This window comes from Syngnathus acus, chromosome 10, assembly GCF_901709675.1.
Source record: "Syngnathus acus chromosome 10, fSynAcu1.2, whole genome shotgun sequence".
Classification (NCBI taxonomy): domain Eukaryota; kingdom Metazoa; phylum Chordata; class Actinopteri; order Syngnathiformes; family Syngnathidae; genus Syngnathus; species Syngnathus acus.
This window is the reverse complement of record NC_051095.1, coordinates 20,350,905-20,370,958: the sequence shown is the minus strand read 5'-3', so window position 1 is coordinate 20,370,958 and position 20,054 is coordinate 20,350,905. Positions and strand designations below refer to the sequence as shown.

General features: G+C 38.3%; 1 protein-coding gene across 7 annotated transcripts in view; it reads left to right on the top strand.

Annotated features, from left to right (window-relative positions):
* The window catches only part of zgc:66433 (uncharacterized protein LOC321250 homolog), a 38,291-nt gene that overhangs the window by 1,048 nt on the left and 17,189 nt on the right, over positions 1-20,054 (top strand). Inside the window, exons 1-3 of one of the 7 annotated variants that reach the window (XM_037261010.1) lie at positions 8,517-9,047; positions 14,549-14,598; positions 17,379-17,458. In XM_037261010.1, the coding sequence (XP_037116905.1) occupies positions 9,030-9,047; positions 14,549-14,598; positions 17,379-17,458 (148 nt within the window). In that variant the 5' untranslated portion in view covers positions 8,517-9,029. Of the gene's footprint in view, positions 1-8,516; positions 9,048-14,548; positions 14,599-17,375; positions 17,459-20,054 lie in introns of those variants that run through there. The other 6 variants (XM_037261007.1, XM_037261012.1, XM_037261013.1 and 3 more) reach the window with 6 other exon arrangements.

Genomic DNA, 20,054 nt, shown 5'->3' with positions numbered 1-20,054 from the left:
TTTTCTCCACTTGTAACATGGAGTCAGTCTTCAGTGTAACCAAATAATTCGACCTGCACTATTGCGCAACTTGTAGACATATTTTTGCTCCTGCTAGCGAGCGAAACGGTCTCACTTGTTGTAACAACAAAGCCGATGCTTGTAGGTGAACGATTTAGTACACCAGTCAGATGTTTAATGAATTCTTCAGTAGCTTATTGTAGGCCCTTCAATTAATTGTGATATTGAGTATGGCCCAGAGTACTAAATTGATTTCTGGGCCAGATACTTCACTCAAAAACTGGCCCACATCTCGAGTGCCAGAGTCAAGACAGTGCCTGCTTTGCCACTCTTGGGTCATGTTCTGTTCACATGGTTTATGGCAGTGCCGACTGAATGCCATCTGTGCCAGGTTCATGCCAAATATGGGCCAAATGTCTTTGCTATGTGGGATGTGTTTCACTATTTTGGCTAGGTTATGTCCATTTAAAAGCTTCAGAGCTGGTAATCTAACTGATAGGCTTGGTGTGTGTTTGGGTGTTTGTGCGTGTGTGGGTGTTTGGTTGTGCCCGCACGTGCCACTCTCAGGAATCCTGATTAGAGAAGCCTGATCAGGTCATCCCTCACTAGGTCATCAGACAAACCATGTGAGAGTGTGTACAAAGATGTCATGTTCAGTTCTCTATCGTGATAGTACTTCAGTAGACAATCCAATGCTTGTTGTAACTCACTGTGACAGGTACACCATGTCGCCATGGAAAAGCTAATTAGTTTCACCATTGATTGTCCCTCCATGATCACACTGTTAGAGCTGCCCACACATACAATAATTGGTTTTTGAAACAAAAGGCATCTGTTTATACAAAGCAATTTAGCAAGACATGTGACATCAATCAATTTACAAAGTTTGTGTGTATATTTGGTGGCTGTGCCACACAGTGGGATGATTTAAAAAATATAACCCAATACATATAGTTTGGTGTCACATACAGTATTTATGAATGAAATGCGCCACGTTTAAGACCAACCGGCAACCAACATGAAGCTCATGGGCATCAGGTAGTATAATTTTGCCCCATTTTGGAATTTGCCGTGACGTTGTCACCCAACAGACATTATAAGATGGAACAGTATTGATCAATTTTATAAGGTTTCAGTTTCAGACCATGAGTTTAGTTTACGTCAACCGGTGGTCTGCGGCCCTCTATTGGTCTGAGGTGGTATTGCAAGGCGTCCGGAAAATTGGAAATGGAAAATCATTTTAAAACATTTTTAAAAATGAAATTGATTTATTATATAGACTTGATTTATTTTCCAGCTACTTTTGTAGATCATTTACTCATCCGAATTATGTCAAATGTTGCTGAGATTCCCTAGATAGACATACAGATGCAAATAAATAGCCTCTATAGGTCTATCCTCCTTTGGTGCGAAATAAAATAATATTTCGCCAAAACAGTGGTCCCCGAGTTGCTTCTCGGTTATAATGGTGGTCCCTTGGACCATGACAGAAAATAAATATAATTTAGTTCCAGGTAACAATTTATACAGATACATTTGATTTTATGTAGATTTGAATCCAAAAATGGCAATCATTAAAAAAAGGAACAAGAAGAAAAAACTCATTTTACTCATCAGATAATTCAACTTCACATGGGACCTCAAAGCCAGGAATGTAAAGTTGTGCCAAGTCTTTTTTTTTTTACACGAGCATCATACAAAGCCTTTTAAGGGGAAAGTATGTTGGTAAATTTTGGGTAACAACAGTGCTGTGAACGGTTAGTCTACAAATGTTAGTGAAAAAAGATTTTTGTCGAGCTACATGAACATGATCCAAATGATAGAAATCCTAATGGAGAAGATGTCGAATTCCACCGCATGTATGGACACAAACACACATACACACACGCTCTTGATGTACAATTAATGAAGATTGTTGTGGTTTTAGCACAGCATAAATCTCAGCTTGGGATGGCGAAGAAGAAAAAGATGCTCTTAGGTGGAGGAGTGTTTTCTATGTGAAAACAGACTCGCACAGCATGGAGGGTGGCAAACTGACGGCAGGAGTATGATTATAGGGTTATTTACATTACAGCAATGAGCTACACCAAAAATCAGTGAGTGTTTGACTAAGCGAGAGAGAGAGAGAAGATGGCTTCCAGATGTGAAGTGGAATTCAGGGCGCCAGAGAGCAGCGACGGCGGCGACGCCTCCTCCGCACATGAAGAAGATACAGAATGAGATCTGGAGAGAGGATGGTTGGAGAGAAGCCACACAATAAATAAAAAGGAAGAGATGATGTCAAAAAAGCAGCATGGAAAATCTTCCGTGGAAGCTTTCTAACAAAGCTGTTGCAAAAGATTTACTCCAAAATTTACCTAGTTGGGTAGGTCAGGCAAGGCCAAACTGAATGCCACGGCTTCCAGATTTGCATACATGAGTCATTTAAAAAAAAAAAAAAAAAACTGGAATGGGCATGATATTAATTTGTCAATAATGATGTTAAGTAGGATTATCAGGCCAGCGTATATCCACACAGACCTCCACATTGACATAATTATTCCCGGCAACAATCTGCTCAGTGTGACACTGGCAATCAATAAGAATAGAAACAAAAAATAGTTTGCCTCATAGCTCCAGGTTCCATGGTTTGAATGTCAGCCTTTGTAAATTTAGTATGTTTTCCCTGTACTTGTGTGACATTGCTGTACTGCGTGGTTGCTCTCAGAGGGACGTTATGATCTCTCAAATGTTTCATTATTCTACATACTGAACAACAAATTGATTTGCTTTTGCGGGGCACAAAAAAAAAAAAAAATGTGGCAAACCAGATATGGACCTTTGACTTGACACCTCTGCTCTCGAAACTATCCATAGGTGTGAGTGCGAGTATGAAGAGTTGGTTGCAGTTGGCCGGTGACCTGTCTGATGTGTTCTTTGCCCCACCGAGCTCACCCGCGTATGATAAACAAATAGATTTGGAAGGACATTCAATACATGAGGGATTGAGACAGCTGAGTATTGTCAAAGCGCACACACACATTTTCAGGATGGTAACTTTAGTGTACAGTGTAGTATTATAAATTGCATTTTTGCAATTCATCAAGTGTACAGTTTAAAGCAGCGCATCCCTCTACTACAAATACAATGATAAACATAATGCTTCACTGAAACTCTCTCTAAGTCAGGCCTATAGCAGCCTAATTTCAACTTTGTTCATTAATGCTTTAATAAATCATGAGAAGAAATCCAAAGTGTGGAATTCCAATACTTCTAACTGGTGGTCTCTGCAAAACAGGGCTTCTTACAGAAGATGAGATGAAGGCCTTAATGGTTTGACAGCAAGACTTGCCTTGTTGAAAAAGTCCAAGGAGACAAAGTGGGTGTTCTCCAGTCTCATTCAGGAAATACCAATATCCGTGTTTTTTTCTTTCTTCCAAGGGAAACTCACTTGACCCACGGTCCTCTTGGTTGTGTAAACACATAGTCACATAATTGATAAATATGTATCCTCACACTTATTTTGGGAGGGACAAGCCCTTCTGCTCTTGGTTGAGCTTTGACACTTGCACATTAGAGACTTTCAATTCACGTGTTTTTTAAACACTCTGAGAACATCCTCATCTGATGAGCCTACACGTTATTTTTTTCCATAGGATCGGAGTGTTGCTTTCAGACTACTCATTCTGTGGAAGTTTTATATAAACACCATTTAGCAAAAGAGCATCACATTTCCCTCACAAACCAGCTTGGGACTTGTTGCGAGACTTTATGGCATGGGCTGCAGCCTTAGTGGTGCAGGAAGTATTGCATCGATTTTCTTAATGGAAATACTGTCAATATCTCCCACTTAACATGGCGCAGAGTTTCACCAATGTAGCTCAAATATGTGTACAAAGAGAACAATAAATATGATCCACAGCCGTTTTATCTACAGTAGATAGACACAATCGCAGTTTTTTCCATGGTTTTGGTCAGCCTCTAATTCGTTTATATTTAGAATTTTTTCCCCCTCTTTTGTACGACTTAAGATGTGGATTTGACCCAAATTCCTCTTGGTTGGAGACTCCACTGGCATTGACTTGCTACTGTGGAAGTTTTGGTTTTATTCTCTCAGTTATGTAAGAATGTCATTTTAGCGGCTGTTATTCCAAGTTTAATCACGTAAAACTACAAAGTTAAAACTTTTGAGGGCACTAAATGACTACGAATGGCACCAGTCTGTCTTTGGTGTGTTGCTGTGTTTAACCTGCGCATTATTGTGCACTCCATTTTCTGGCAGCCAAGCGCTAACACACACTGTGACCTACTTTCCTTCTTTTAAGTAACTGAAGCCAGGCTTGAATGTGGTTTACATTTTATTTGAAATATTTTGGGACAAAAAAGCATGTGTTGTTTCAGTTAGAGATCGCATCTATGTACAGTTGGTTATTAGACGAGGAAGAGGTCTTCTTTTTACGTGGTGCCCCTCTGGTATGGTATTACATTCCATCTGGAGTCAATTAAGTCAGAAAAAAACATCCAAGACACAGCCAAAGCAGTGTAAAATGTGTAAAACATTTTTCAGACATTGTGTGAATACACCACTGCAAACTATTACACACTACTTTTCACCATTTAAACGTTTAATTTAATTTCCGTATTTTCCAGACTAAAAGCCGCTACTTTTTGCACGAGCTTCGAACCCTGCAGCTCATTGTCCAGTGCGTCTTATGTCTGATTTTTTCATGATTTTGATGATATTGTATAATTTGTGCGTATTCTTTTACATATGGAAATTGAACGTTAAAACACCTGCGGCTTATAGTCTAGTTCGGTTTATATATGAACAAAACAGGATTATCCCCAAATTTTAGCTCGTGCGGTTTATGTTCAGGTGCATTTTATAGTCTAAAAATTATGGTAGATTATTTCTTTAACTCTAAAACATGAAGACATTTAAAGGGGCTTTCTAGGTTGATGATTACGCAAGAATGTTTGAATAAAATAATGACTGTACAGATGTAAATTTTATCAGTCCTATAAAATATTGATTTAGATATACTACACTATACAATAGAAAATTAGGAACATGTTCCGAGGGAACAAGATGAAAGTTGTGACAACATAGAGCTCATGGACATAAAAGCGATGATGAATGAATGAATGAATTCTTCCATGCTATTGCCGAAAGCGTTTTAGCGCTGTCCAATCATGTTGTTCCAATGTTTTCCCGCTTATTTGTGTGTATTATGCTTTTTCTTTCTTTCTTTCTTTCTTTCTTTCTTTCTTTCTTTCTTTCTTTCTTTCTTTCTTTCTTTCTTTCTTTCTTTCTTTCTTTCTCTCTTTCTTTCTTTCTCTCTCTCTTTCTCTCTCTCTCTCTTTCTTTCGAAAATTGTCCTTGTCACCATCACGTTTCTTCGGTAAACACATGCCATTTCTAATGGAAAATTAGAACTTTTCTTTTTGGCAGTGTTACGATGCACCCACCTTGGGACATTACATTGTTGAACCACAGACACATCTTCAAGGAATGACGCACAGATGACTAAGTCAGAGCATGTTAGAATTGAGAAATTTACTCTCTGTTAGTGATAGTCATGTTGTTCCAATTTCCCCTCCTTTTTCACATCCAGCACATTATTTTTGTGACTCGACCAAGTTTGATGTGCTGTGAGTCAACGCAGCTTTATTCCATGATCTTTTTTTTTTCTTTTTGAAAGCTCGCTAATTCTCCAACAATTTTGACCAAGTTGAAGTCTGCCTCTTCTCAAAAATCACCACATAATAAATTCAATAAACTTGCCAATTTCCCTCTGAGAGGATCCACCTTGGGAGGATTGAGCAACGGTCCAGCTCAAAATCAAGCCTCATGTCACCTCGCGGCCACACATATACACACAGATAAGCCTGTGGAGCTGAACTTGCAGTCCGTATTTACAGTAAGCTCCCTACTTACTGTGATCAGCTGCGACAGGCCGTTTGCAGTCTCTTGCCCCCGAGCTTAGATCAAATGAGTAACATAAGGCCCGTCAAGCATCCCTTGTCTGTGTTAAATCGAACAATGATGACCACAATACACCTCCGGCTCATCCCTTTTTTTGTTCACTTTCTGGTAGTGGTGATGCATCTAGTGGCTGCAAAATGAATGGAAGGCCCATCATAGACATTTAGTCATCAATACAAGCCGCAATATTGATTTTTGTGCACAATGGAAACTCCTTTTTTGGAAGTGGAGCATGACAATGTAGCAGGTTGTAACTGTTAAATCCGGTTCAATATGCACCGGCAGGCAACAACATTATGACGACGTGCACATTATAAAGATATCCAATGACTACGTGCACATTATAAAGATATCCAATGCCAATGGAAGATCAAAATTAGAACAAAAAAAATGCCAATGGAAGATCAAAATTAGAACAAATTTTTTTTTATATTTGTAAAGACAGGTTTATAACTGGTCAGTGTTTCTATATTTTATGCACACACAGCACAATATGCTATATGCAATATGTTAACATGAAGTCCAATTTCAAAGCAGTAATATAAGACAACAGTTGCTGAATTATTTGCAAAACAAATTTGGTATGTATTTGTGAGGCTTAAAATGTTGGAAGCAACAATAGATATAATGCAGTGTCATATAGTACATGTGCGCACAGTTTCAAGCTTTCGTGTCTAAATGTGTGACATTGCTCTTAGATTGGGTTATAGTGTGCATGTCCCATCAATGTTGTAAACACAAACAGTGAGTGTGTGTGCTCTATGGGCCACTGGTGAATTGCTGAAAATCAATCAATAAATAAATGAATAACTCTACCGTAGGATAACTACTACAATGCAGTGCAAACATGGCAACACAAAGACTAGAAATGATGGTTGTGAGCTAAAAATCACTTAATGCAGGGATGGGCAATTGGTGTACCCTTGATTCATTTAAAAAAAAAAAAAAATGGTAAAAATGTTTTTCTTTTTATACAAACCCAAATAATTCTTCAAAAAAAATGAAAAACATTCACTATATCTTTCCATAAATTGTGAGGGGTAAATGGGGAAAGAAAAACAACAAAACAAATACCGAAAAACAAATGTTGAAAAAATACAATATGCCAATTTGCATGTGCTAAACTGCAAATATGCATCAACTGTAGTTTTAAGTTGTAATACCACCATTCACCACTAGGTGGCAGACGCGTCTTGGTTGTGCTGCTTACTACTTCCAAAGTACAGTAGTAGTAGTAGTAGTAGTAGTAACAGTACTGTAGTACTCCTGCCCGATACAAGAAGATGAGTAGGTCTAATATTTTTTTGTGAGTTTGGAATGACATTCAGGACAAACATAGTCCCCCAATACTATTAACCTTTTGAGTGAGTTGAAAAATTAGGTCTTGTGCTTGATGTTGGCTTGCTGTTCAGCAGTTTAGTGCCGTTCTTGAATGGTAAAATTTGATGCGAGAGTCCTTTGCACTGCCAAATATATTTGTGTTATTTTCTAGTTTGCTTCAAAATATTTGTTGTTGGTTTAGAATAATGGATCTTTTATCGACGATTTCATCATTGGCTTCACCAGACTGTTGCATTCTTTATTTGAAATGATTTTCCAGGCCTTTGCTTTCCGTTATTTGTTTCTTGAGGTTTTTCCATTCAGTCTCTTCTTCAGAAGGTATAATGCAGGCTCTATTGAGTTAAGGTATGTGTTGGGTCATTATCTTGTTGCATGATGAAGCTTCTCAGATTTAGTTTGGAGGCATTTTTCTGTAAACTGCCAGACAAAATAGATTTCAGAATTCATTCTTTTGTGACCGTCATGAGGTACATCATCAATAAAGCTGCAACTGTAAAAAAGCGCTTTACGTATAATTTAATGGTACAACTCCAAAGACACAAATTAATATACATTAGTGGTAAGAAATATATAAAGTAAACACCAATGGAACATTAGCAACAAAGTCAGTCAAAAGGCAAAGAATAAAAATGCTTCTTCAAACAAGTTTTAAAGCTGTACAGAGAGGGGGCAAACATTTAAGGGGAGGTCATTCCAGAGGGAAGGACCAGCAACAGAAAGGGCCTGCTTTGTCTTCTGCACTCCAGTAGACTCTAGTCTGCGGACCTGATGGTCCCTCATTAGAGCCTGAATTTTAGCTCTCGAAGTGGAGAGTGAAGGGAGAAACTATCTAGATGTACGTAAATACCATGAAATAAAAGCTAGTGCAGATCCAGTCTTTATCAGCGGGCTGATCCCACCTCTTCCCTTTCCAAACAATAATAAAACACATTGTCTCAATGCAATTCAGAGCTCTATATTGGTTTGCAATATACTATAATAATATCCAAGAAATGTCCAAACGTTCGGTTTAACATTTTGAAACATAGGTGTCCAACTCTGATTTTTTGACTTCTTTCTACAAACTCAACTGTATGTTTAAGAATCTGCAATATGCACAATTTAAGAAGACAGAAGAGTAGAGTCCAGGAAGTTGAGTGGGCAGTCTCGCCCTCCTCCCTCCCGCGGCCCTCCCGCTGCCCTCCTCCCTCTGCAGCATTACCATCCATGGTGACCGGGACGAGAGGAGCGAGGCATGCAGCAGTCAGCCACTTAGTCATGTAGTCCATTGTTTCGCCTTTAGTTAAACATTGCACTGTAGCTCTCAGAGGATCGCTTGCAAACTACTGAAGGGAAAAAACTGTTTTTGAAGACTCACAAAATCCGGACTCATCTGAAAAGAATGATGGTTTTGTGGTATTGTGCATTCAAATCCTGGAACGGTAAAGTTTGCCTTGCTTTCCTGCCTTCCTTTTTTTTCCTTTGGCCAACATTTGGTTAAAGGGAATTCTGTATGTAATCTGACTACAGTGAAGCTCCATAAGTGGGAGGAACTTCAGAGGATAGTTTGACTGGGACGAGAGTAATCATCTCTCACTGAGAAACAAATTTAAGACAGAAAGAGGTCATTGCTTCTGCGTTTCATGCAACAGTTTCTGCAGTTGGACAGACATACGCGAGGAAGATCTATTTGATTATTACAACCAAGATTTGAGTCCTTCTACGGCACCGCCGGAATGTATGGATGCTTCAAGATCAAAAAGTAAGTTTCCTCTGTCAGTGTACGTATGTCTAGCAAGCAGAACAAGATGTCTGGGATTTTTATAAAGGTTACCAAGCCATTTTCATCCACATTACGTGGTTAGTGGATATTGATGAGCTGAGTGATGATAAGTTTGCACTCTGCGGGTTAAATTCCAAGTGTGCTGGTTTTAACTTGTATGTCATGCTGTCACCCCACAGAGTTGAATCAGTCTTTTGTTTTGTGAATGCCAGCTAATGATGCTTTTGTTTGTCTTTGTTTGTTGAGACAGTTGATGACTTGTAGTTGCCACTGACAGTCAGCTGGATGACTCGGAGCTGATGGACTGATTTTGTTTGTTTGTTTGTTTGTTTTTCACACTGTGAGTAAATGATTGGTTACACAATTTCAAAAATGAGCTTGCTTTTTGTTGGTGGTTGTTATGCAGGAGAATCAGCATCGGTCATATTCTTGCTCAGTTGATGGCTTGCTTTGGATCTTGCTGAAGTCCCCGCGTGATTTACTGTTGGTGCTTTGAATTGGTTACACGGTATATATAGAACTTTACTGGGCTTGGCAGTGTGATTGGAGCACAGACGTTTAGTATAATAAGCGCTTTTAGCTACAGTCAAGCATAATTTTTGTACTAGATGTGGTGTGCACCGCTTGCCATTTGACCTTTTTTTAAAAATGTGAGCTTTTAAGCTTAACTTGGTAGATATGAGAGACAAACATTTGGTTTGTTTATGTGGCACGTTGATAGAAAGTGTGCTCACACATACTATAGGTGGTCAGTTTAACTCTGAGACAGGCACATAGCTTGCTTGAAAGAATTATCTTTGTAGTTTTCATTATTATCATTTTAACTGTCAGAAAATAGTTGACTGTGTTTCCAGTAGTCGCACATTAAATGGGTTACATACATAATTTAATTAAAACTCCTGAATACTTCAATGTATCAAGATTTTTGTGGCATGAGTATCTTTCCTTGGCAAAATAATTCTGAACAAGGCAACATTGTCACATTAAATGGCATAATGCTGCCCAGAGAAGAATGTTGTTGCTGTACAACTGCTTCAGCCAGCAAACAACAATTGTGCTTGATGGTCAGACCCTTGTTCATGGAAACAGAAGGATATTTATTTTTGAGCTCTCTGTTTCATCCCAGACACAAAGAAGTTGGGTACTCCGGTAGTGCCGGATCAATGTGTTCCTAAAATGGACCACAAAAATCAGCTTAAAGTAGATGGCCCATAGAATACTGCAATTAATGGGGCAAAGCTGCTTAATATTGTTTTGTTTGTTTTTCAGTGTATTTTTACATCCAGGTAGGCTCCGTCTGTAATATGTAAAGAATAAGAATGGCGTTTCATTTCACAATATTACATGGAGAGGTTTTTACTGTACAAGCAGAAGCCCACTAGTGCAGCAGTTGGCCGCGTTTGTTTAGCAGGGATGGTGATGTGAATGAATGTAGCACAGACGGGGGCAGAATGACTGATGGCAGTGTTTGGTCAGGTTCTGTCTGGAGTCCTTGTAAGGTCCGTTGCTAAGAAAACAGTTGCATTTCAAGCAGGAGAGTGTGTGTGATGGTGGGGGTAAGGGTGGTTTGCAAATGTGTGCCTTTGAGCATCCCAAGTTGTAAGTATTTACAAGTATGCTGCTGTACACCATCCTCCAGATAAGAGAGGTTCTGTTCTAACCAATGAGATGAGTAACAAAGGTCCTAATGAAATTCATACCAGATGTATACTGTATATTCTTACAAAGTACTGCACTGTGTCAAGCATATTGTAAAAGCTTGTGTAATTGTCCCAGTGAGCAGTAGAACACGGTTCAGGATATCCTCTTTGACAAATTCCTCAAATTTCCAATTGAGTGATTTCCCCGCAGCTATTCAGGCCTTGACTAGTTCACTTTGTTACAGGCCTTTTTATTTGAAAGACTCGACTCGTGGCCAAGCTGCCTTGTGACTGACTGTTGGATTACTTGTGTGCAAAACAGCATTAAAATCAAAATTCTAGAATCAAAAACACTCAATCTGACCACTCTGATCTTTCAGAGCACCTTGATCTGACTATTGTTGATAATGTCTCATAAAACTAGAATGACACAGACACACACCATCTTGCTGCTTTAAGAAAAATATTTCAAACATGTATAAAACAATAAAAATGCTAATCGAAGTACAAGAAAACAAAACAATTCAAACAAACATACACACTAATCAACTACTAATCATCAAATGAGAGTTGCAAGAGAAAAAACAAGACAGTACGAGTATTTTAGACATGCAGTACATCTTTGAAGGAGTAGAGTGTCTGCTCATCTGTCTTTCATAGTAGGAAAATCTTTGGCCGACATGTTTCCTTTTGAGAGGTTCTTTTGGTATTTAATCAGTCCTCCTGCCATTCTCATTTTGATATCATACAACCAAGACGACACAGAGTTTTAGTGACGTGAGAATGTTGCAATAGCGCAAGTCATGGAAAAGCAACAAAGTGGGTTGGATAGATAGATAGATAGATAGATAGATAGATAGATAGATAGATAGATAGATAGATAGATAGATAGATAGATAGATAGATAGATAGATAGATAGATAGATAGATAGATAGATAGATAGATAGATAGATAGATATAGATAGTGTACGTATTGATCCCAGGGGGGAAATTCAGTGTTCCAGCAGCATTCATACCGTAGAGTGGAAGTTTACAGAAGGCCAATTTATTTTCCCTTTAAAAGTTGTAGTGGATTTTAGGTAGAAATTCAATCAGCATTTAATATAGTGTACCATCTCAATCACTCATATATCATCTTCGGGATGAAGCTTCACTCTTGTCACTTTCCACTTCATCTCTTCTGCATCCTTTGCGTATGACGCCTAGTGCTACTGCTCATATATTCTCATAGCCTTCTTTCCAGATTCCCTTTTACATTTCCGCCTCTCTCTGTAAATTGAAGGCCCGTGGCTCATCATCAAGTCACCAACGTCACATTACCAAACTCAATCCATCTGCACTCTACACTAAGCAATCATGTGCTCACAATATGTGTGAATGTGTGGGATATTTTTATTACTAAGTTTTTAACTATGTTTGCCTTGTACAAAACTGAACTCAATTCAATACCACAATAGTGTTTTTTTTTTTCCTGCAGGAGCTTGTTGGGAAATTCCAACTCCGATATTACTATTAAAAAAAAAACATCCAGTCAAGTGGGATATTACTACACCAGTGTGACCTTTTATACCATGACTACTGCATTTAAATAAAAGTGCATGACAACTTCACACTCTTTCCCTTATATACGGGAGCCATCATACCTCTGTTACGGCTCAAATATATCTCAATGTGTCATCATCCCTTCATTCAATGTCAGGACTGCAAAGAGAGAAAACAAAGTTTGGAAAAATACGTGGCAAAATAATCAGGGTAAAGGGAGTGAAAACTTGTACTGCCGATATTTTAAACACTAATATTGAATTTCAGAAAAGTTTTCCTGAATTGCCTAAGAAGCTAGAGAGATACTATCACAATAACCTCGCTGAATTCTGCAGTAGTGTGCCTTAGTTGTAAAGCCTTTTTTTTAAATTCAGATTTAGAAAGAATGAAATACATTTTTATGTTCCAGGCTTGAGAAGATGTTCTTGTCAGCAGTCATCTTATTTAGCCTGGATGTTGTTCATTAACAAGTGCTGTGCGCCTGTAGTGCAGTGAGTCTGGTGACACTGGTTTCATTCAGGAATTAAGGCGAATTAGACTGGATTTTTGTTGCGTCATTCAGGCAGTGGCCATAAGAATAAGCTTCACCAATTTGACTGTTCGCTTGCACACATCCCTCACTTCTGCAGGAATTCTGAATGCACGTCTAACCTCGGCAGACATTTTGATTGTCTCATTTGTACCCACTGCTTTGACGCAAGTCTTTAGACTGCGTGTTTAGATGTGAAACTGATGTTATTTTATCTGCCTAATAAAGGCAGGCATTTATGTGCTAATCCATTATGTAAGAATTCTGGCACAAAAACACACACACACACACACACGCATGCACATGCTTGCCTAGTCTAGGGCTGTTGGGTTCCAGCTCAGTAATACCGTGTTGACACTATTGTGGTTTTAAGAGATTTTCTTTTTTTTTTTAATTACTTCGAAGTTATTAGACAGTCATCTTGGAAAGAAAGAGAACAATCAGATGCCTGCATTTGTTAGGCAAAATAAAGCACTTAAGGCCTGAATGTGGCATTTGAGGTTTTGCATATTATGGCTTTGCACAAACATGTTCAGACCTCCAGAATGATGAAGCTTGTTTTTATAGGTGAACTTAAACTTGGAGTGCATCTTGTGAAATGTTTCAACAGAATAATACAGGTTTCAGAGTTTAGTTATGTGTAAAACTATATTTTGGTTCGCCCCTGGTCACCATTTTTCAATTGTACTAACAGAATGTTTATATTCTGCCCAAATTTATTTCTAGCAATACAAGAAGGAACCTCCTACTCAAGCTGGTGCACAATAATCTCTGTTTTGTAAACATACTTTTGTATCTAAAACACTCTTCAGAAAGATTTTAGTGTCTGTGGGAATGTTTGTCTATGCCGTTCAGAAGAACCTTAGTGAGAGGTCACTAATGTTGGGCCAGCAAGGTCTTTTCTGTTCTGTTCTTCCACACCAAACCCATCGAAGTAGGTTAGCCTAAAATTAAGTGCCAACTAGCTCATTGTTAGGTGCTTCTTTAAATGGTCATAGTGTGATGCGTGATCAATTGAATGGCATCAACTCAACACTGTTTCTTGATGCTTACACGTTTTGGATGGTACATATGTTTTAGCAAGCCATAATGAAAAGTCTAAGGACGAAAATAACACTCTGCCTCTCGACAGTCACCTTTGGGACATTTCCCAAAACACCCAAAATAACTGTAATGTTCCTTTTCCACAACACTGCGCTTAGATAAGCAGGTATTTACACAGTCATTGCTGCTTGCCACATTAAAACAATTTGATTTGTTTTCAACACAGAGATGTGATTTTTTGGGGTGTTAAACTTCCCTCTCATGCACGTTGGATGCATTACACTTGTTAGGCCTCAGAAGCTGGCAAATTCCTGCTTTGACTCGAACACCCCGTCCCGCGGCAGTATGTGGACACCGAGCTGGTAAAAAGATGACAAAAAACATGTAAGGGTGTAACAGTGGGCTTTTTGCCATGTTTAGTTTAAAAGCACACTGGTGCTTTCTGCTGGAAGGGCTCTTCTGTTTACTGTAAGTTTGCTTTCCTTCTCCTCTTCCCGATCATTCGTTTATCTAACTGCTTTTTCTTTCTCTTCATGTTGCTCTTTCCCACAACCCCATCTGTGACTCCCTCTGCTCTTGCGATCTTTCTCCCTTATTTGTCCCCACTGTTTTCTCATAAGCTCCCCCTCCGTCATTTCCTTTGCTCTTCATGAATGACCTCATCGTGACTGCTCATCTTTTCTCTTCCTTCATTCTTCTTTTTCGTCCCCCATCTTTCCCATAGATGAAGCGGAGGATGTCACCGTGGGGAGCCGGCTTTGGAAGTGGGCGAAGGTCAGTCATTTAGACCCCCAGCTCCCTGACACCGAAAATAAGGCTATGAAACCTTGTGGATTTCTTAAAGTGGACAATACTAAGGACATTTGGTGTGCAAACCTTTATTTGTCTTTTAGGAACACACAAAAACTGGCACTGTACAATGTTGGCAGATGACTGATAATAAAGGCCCAAGCTCAAATGCTTCATGGGCTTGATCGCGTTAATGATCCTAACCTTTTGCGTGAATGGGGGTGGGGGGTAATTATTGGGGTATAATTTTAACATGAAAATCGGTGCAGGTTTAGCCCTTCCTTTAACATGAATATTATTTTAGAGCCTGAAAAATAATTTTTAGAAATGCTTTTAAAAGAAGAAGCATTGTCATTTCCGATGCAGTGCTGAAAGTGGCGTTTAGTCTCGGCAGGTCTAAATCGTGTTGAAGTGTTTCAAAGATCAATGTGCAACTTTTGAATAACAGAAAGGTAAACCATTTCAATATTTTATTTCATAGTAGCATTTAAGTTTCCCGCAAAACATCTCTCGAATACCCAAATCATCTAAGCAGGACAGAACATTTTCAGTTGAAATAGATGTATTGGGTAATGCCCCTCAAGTGGCAGAGAATTTGGATCCGGCTGCAATGTCTGAACTAAACCGAGACGATGGGGGGTCTTGCCTACACCAGATGATCTTTTCAATGAATGTCGTGAGTACTTTAAAGATTAGCAGCTGCTACTTTATCTCATCTTCCAGCAATCTTTAATATCTCTTTTTAGCCAATTGAAGGCCTGGACGTCCTCTCTCTGCTTTCATTTGTGTGAAATTTGTTGCCTCGTGTTTATTTGTGCCTCTCCACATATGTGAAATTCTGGCACAGAAGTGTGTAGGTCTGTCGCTGCTGCCATTTGTAGCATTCACAAGTCACAGATGGTTAGACTTCCTGATTAGTTTTAAAACCAGACAATAGTTCATAATGTGGATTGCCGCCACCTTCAAAAGTGAAGTACAACAGCAATGATCCAAGCAGTAAAGTCATGACGTTCCTTCGTTTGGCAATCATTAGCTTAGACTTTCTCTGACAGGTCATTTACAAGCGTGACTTTAAATGGATCACTTTTAAAACAGTACGCCATACACTCCCTTTTAGTAAAGGAATAGGAAGAGCTCAACGCCAGAACCGAAGTAGACTGCGGTTGCCAGATGGAGAGCAAAAACTGAATCATATGATGTGGTCCATCAAAGAAAATTGCCTGCGAGCCACGAGTACACATTCAGTCTTTTTTGGTTTGATTGTTGAATTTTCTGACTCCAAGGTTTAAATTAATTGTTGGTTCGGTCACAAAGCACTAAAATCCAATTCTGTTTGTCAGTCTCACTACTGAACCCACAACAAACGCACGCACGCACATGCACATATACTGAAAACACAAGGTTTACACAACCTAATAACAAAAGACTAACACTGGCACTTGTGATACTGAGGGTCCATAATAGTCTTTCCTGAGAACCGTATTGTTTTCTGTGTTCAGATCTGGGAGGAAGTGATTCCATCACTACTTTTGAGATTATTACTGACTTAATGTCTGTGTGTTGGGGTAAAATGCTGTTTGGAACCAAATTGTTTTACAAATTCTTTCCGTTCTGCAGAATGGAGAATTAGGAAAGTTTTTTTGCAAAAGGGGGTTGGTTATATTTGTTGTTGTATAAATGCCATCTGCATGTGATAAACTCCAGAATGTTCCATTTGCTACGATTTTATAATCTAAACACAGATGACAAGAAGCTTGTCGCCTACTTCCCTAATGTGAAAAAAGGAGACCCTCTTCAAAACAGAAACAAGCATAATGGTGAGCGTTGTCGACTTGTAAACCTAAAAATAGAATTTTTTTAAAACGCCAGTACAACAAAAATTACTAGTAGACCGTTTAAATAATAATAAAAATAATAAAACATAAATAACGATAATAATAATATAAAATAAAAGCTGGGCTTGCTTCATAATGATGTGAGAGTTTACATTCAGAAGTGATTGAACTAATAATTAATAAAATTATAATAAAATAAAATAACGAAATATTAATAATAAAAATAAAATAAAATTGATAAAATAATTGTGTTGCACGGAATTCTTTGTGTTCCCAGCAGTGTGACTAATACTGAAAGAACATACTGTAATTCTATCACATCCTTAGACCCCTTTGATTCAGTATTTTATTAATGATCACCTTTCCAAACACAAAATAGCAGGCAAATGATAAAATTCAAGTAGTACAAGGAAAAAACTAAAAACTTTAAATCTAAAGTCGTCAAACTAAAAAATAATTGCTCAGCATCCAAATATTCCATCATTTCACAATTTTGGGGCTGTACTCTTATTGACTCAAACTTTCTGGTGTCCAATGAAATATTAACGTTTAACGAGAAACTGCAGGTACTTTCAATATGAAAACATTTCACCATGTCTGGCTGAGTGACAGGACATGGGCATCAGCAGCAGGCGATGGTAAATATAGCTCAGACGCCCCCGTGGGATTATTTGAACTTGATTGTGCAGTTTGTTTGAGGTTCTTGGATTGTAGTAAAAATAGAAATGCCTTTATTAACTGAAAATAGTTTTGTCCTACCCAGCTATTACGAGATACAACTTTAACTTGAATTACACTTGAATCACATCGTCATCATGTGAGTTCAATCTCCTTGCAAGTGGACAACAGTCACATGTATTAAAAAAAAAAAAAAAAAAATCTTTTCAAGAGGGTAGAGGCGGCTCACCATGCTCATTTCTTTTGCAGCAGTGACCCTGCAGCCATGGCATCAGGACCCCCAGATGTGATGGCCAACCAGGAGCCTGTTGAGGTTGTGGAAGAGTGCTCAGGTATATTCATTTACTGAATACAACATAATGTAAGTTATATTATTCTAAATTTCTGGATTTACTTTTAGGCAATATTATACAAAATTTCAATGGTTGTATTGTCTGTTTTATTTTGCAAAAACTAAATCTGCTTATTTGCATGCAAAGGTAATTTCTACAAAAACACCTACATTTTGTACTACAGTTAGTGGAATCCCCAAAGTTGTCCAAAATCTGTTTTGTAGTTCATAAACATAATAATCAGGGTTACAAGATTCTGAGAATTTCCAAATCGAAGTTTGTTTTTTGACTTACATTTCTTATTATTTATTTCCCAGAATTTTTATATTTTATAATAATTTCACAGTTTTAGAATTTAGAGGTTGCACTACAGATTAAAAGAAAAGATACATAAAGATACTTGCAGAAGGATATTATTTTGAAAGAAAATTATGTTTTATCAGCGTAACATGCAGCAGATATTTCCAGGCCACTGGAGATATTTCTCTAGTCTTACTGAAGGTGCTAGCAGGAAATGAAGCAGAGATACACCTAAAATTGTCTCACATGCCCAAGCACATCACATTGTCTGTCATGCAGATAAATAACACGTGATGATGTTATGATTGTAACAAGGAGGCAGTGTTGTGTACTGCTCACACACCATGTCCTGTTGTTCTCAACTTGATTCCAGTGATAGTACTGAACAGATGACTCATCTCCCTTTCGGGTCTCGTAGATTGTTTTGTGCTTTGATTGGATCCGTAGAATGAGATTCCTTGGAGCTGTCCGTCAGCCCACATTTAGTACTGACAGTTAATTGTTAAAATATAAATTGCATTAAATCTTACTTTTAATAAATGTGTGATAGGCTTTTCTCCTGCTGCTTGTTTATTCTTTTTGTTCTTCCAGTTAGTACTTGAAAGTCATAACGCCAACTGCTCTGAGAGACAGCATGACCTCATAGTTTCATTCCTAACACATGCTGATGCAATGTCAGTATGCTTCACCTCTCTTTCTTTTTTCTTCCATGTCAAAGGTCACAGTTTTCCCGTGGTGTGTGTTGTTGGTCGATTCCCTTAGCACCACATGATAACATATATGTGTGCAAGTAATAATAGTGAACAAAAGTGTATCGAATAAAATATAATTTTTTCCAAAGGTTACTCAGGCTGACCTTCCTTTACCTTAGCAGTGTATTGCACCTGAAGTGGCAAAATAAAAGTACCTGATAGTGTTTCAACCTGACTTTCATGTTTGTATTGCAGAAAGGCCCCTGAAGACTCATCAAGAGCATGCTGGAAGCTCTTCAAGTACAGCTAAAGCTGTTCACTTTGTGAAATGAGAATTAGTTGCCAACATCCTCGCAAACGCACAAAAAATGACTGGGAAAAACACGTTCCTTCATATTTGACATAAAGGTAGCTAATCTGGTTAAATGAGGCATTTTCAGGCAAAATGTGCACTTGTCCTCAGATTCCAAACATATTTTCAACTGTAATTTAGTTTAATCGAGACTTGAAGGAATACTGAAGTATTCTTTCATACATGACTCAGACAAGTAAAATGAGATTCATGGCAAATGTTTTAAAACACTAACATAATAAGCTCTTCAAGCAATGTTTTTATGTCTCCCTGCCGCAATATAGCTGATTCTAATGATCAGGATGCTTATACAGCTTCTGCAGATTGATGGATTATTTGATGATTTGATTTAGGTGTGTTGCACCAGGGAGACCAAGAAAACATGTAGGACTGGACCCCAAGAACCAGGATTGTTGAACCCTGCCCTAAACTGTATGTTTGGGTGTTTTTTTTCTCATCTCAGTATTGTGCTAAAGCGCTGAATTGGCCTCTTTAGTTTTTTCAAATAGCTAGATAATGCAGGTTAGGATTAGGCTGGGAAGTAGGCTGTCTTTCACCTAATGTACACTCCGTCCTGTATTATTATTATTTTTTCCAATTTTTATTCTTTGCTGTAGCTGTTGTATTGGAACAGAGACTTAAATTAGAGTGAAGTGAAAAAAGGCTTGATGATTTGTTGCAATCGCTTGTATCGAGCATGTGACCCATCGGCATCACAAAATGGGCTTTCATGACAGCCTCTCTTGTTTACTTTTGATTGTATCTTCAGTTTCCTCTTCAGCATTAAAATGCATACGCTTTAGAGTCAAAGATGTATGGGCCAGCCCCAGAAGAACCCAAATCATGACTGTAATTCACAGATGAGTGTGTATGTTTGGGATCAGGTTCTTTTTTTGCTCCAAATTGTCCATTACTTGGGTAAAGGTTAAGCTTTGTGTGATCAGGCCGTTAATCTATTTCTCGTAGAATATAAGACTTCACTTCTGCGTTCTTGCAGTTTGTTGATATCACTTTTTTCTAAGGTTTATTTACAGCTCTCAAAATGTTAGGTCTGCATCTGCTCCTGTCTTTGGGCTACTTGCTGGATGTCTGTTTCTTAATCCACCAGTGGTTTCTTCCTATGTTAGGACAGTCCAAACAGTGTTAAACCAGCTATTGCCAATGTTTGTGTCTAGACTCTCTTCGTTCCTACCTGCAGATAGCTCTTGGGTTTTCATCTTGTTTACATTTCAGAGTAGTTTTTAGTTGTTAG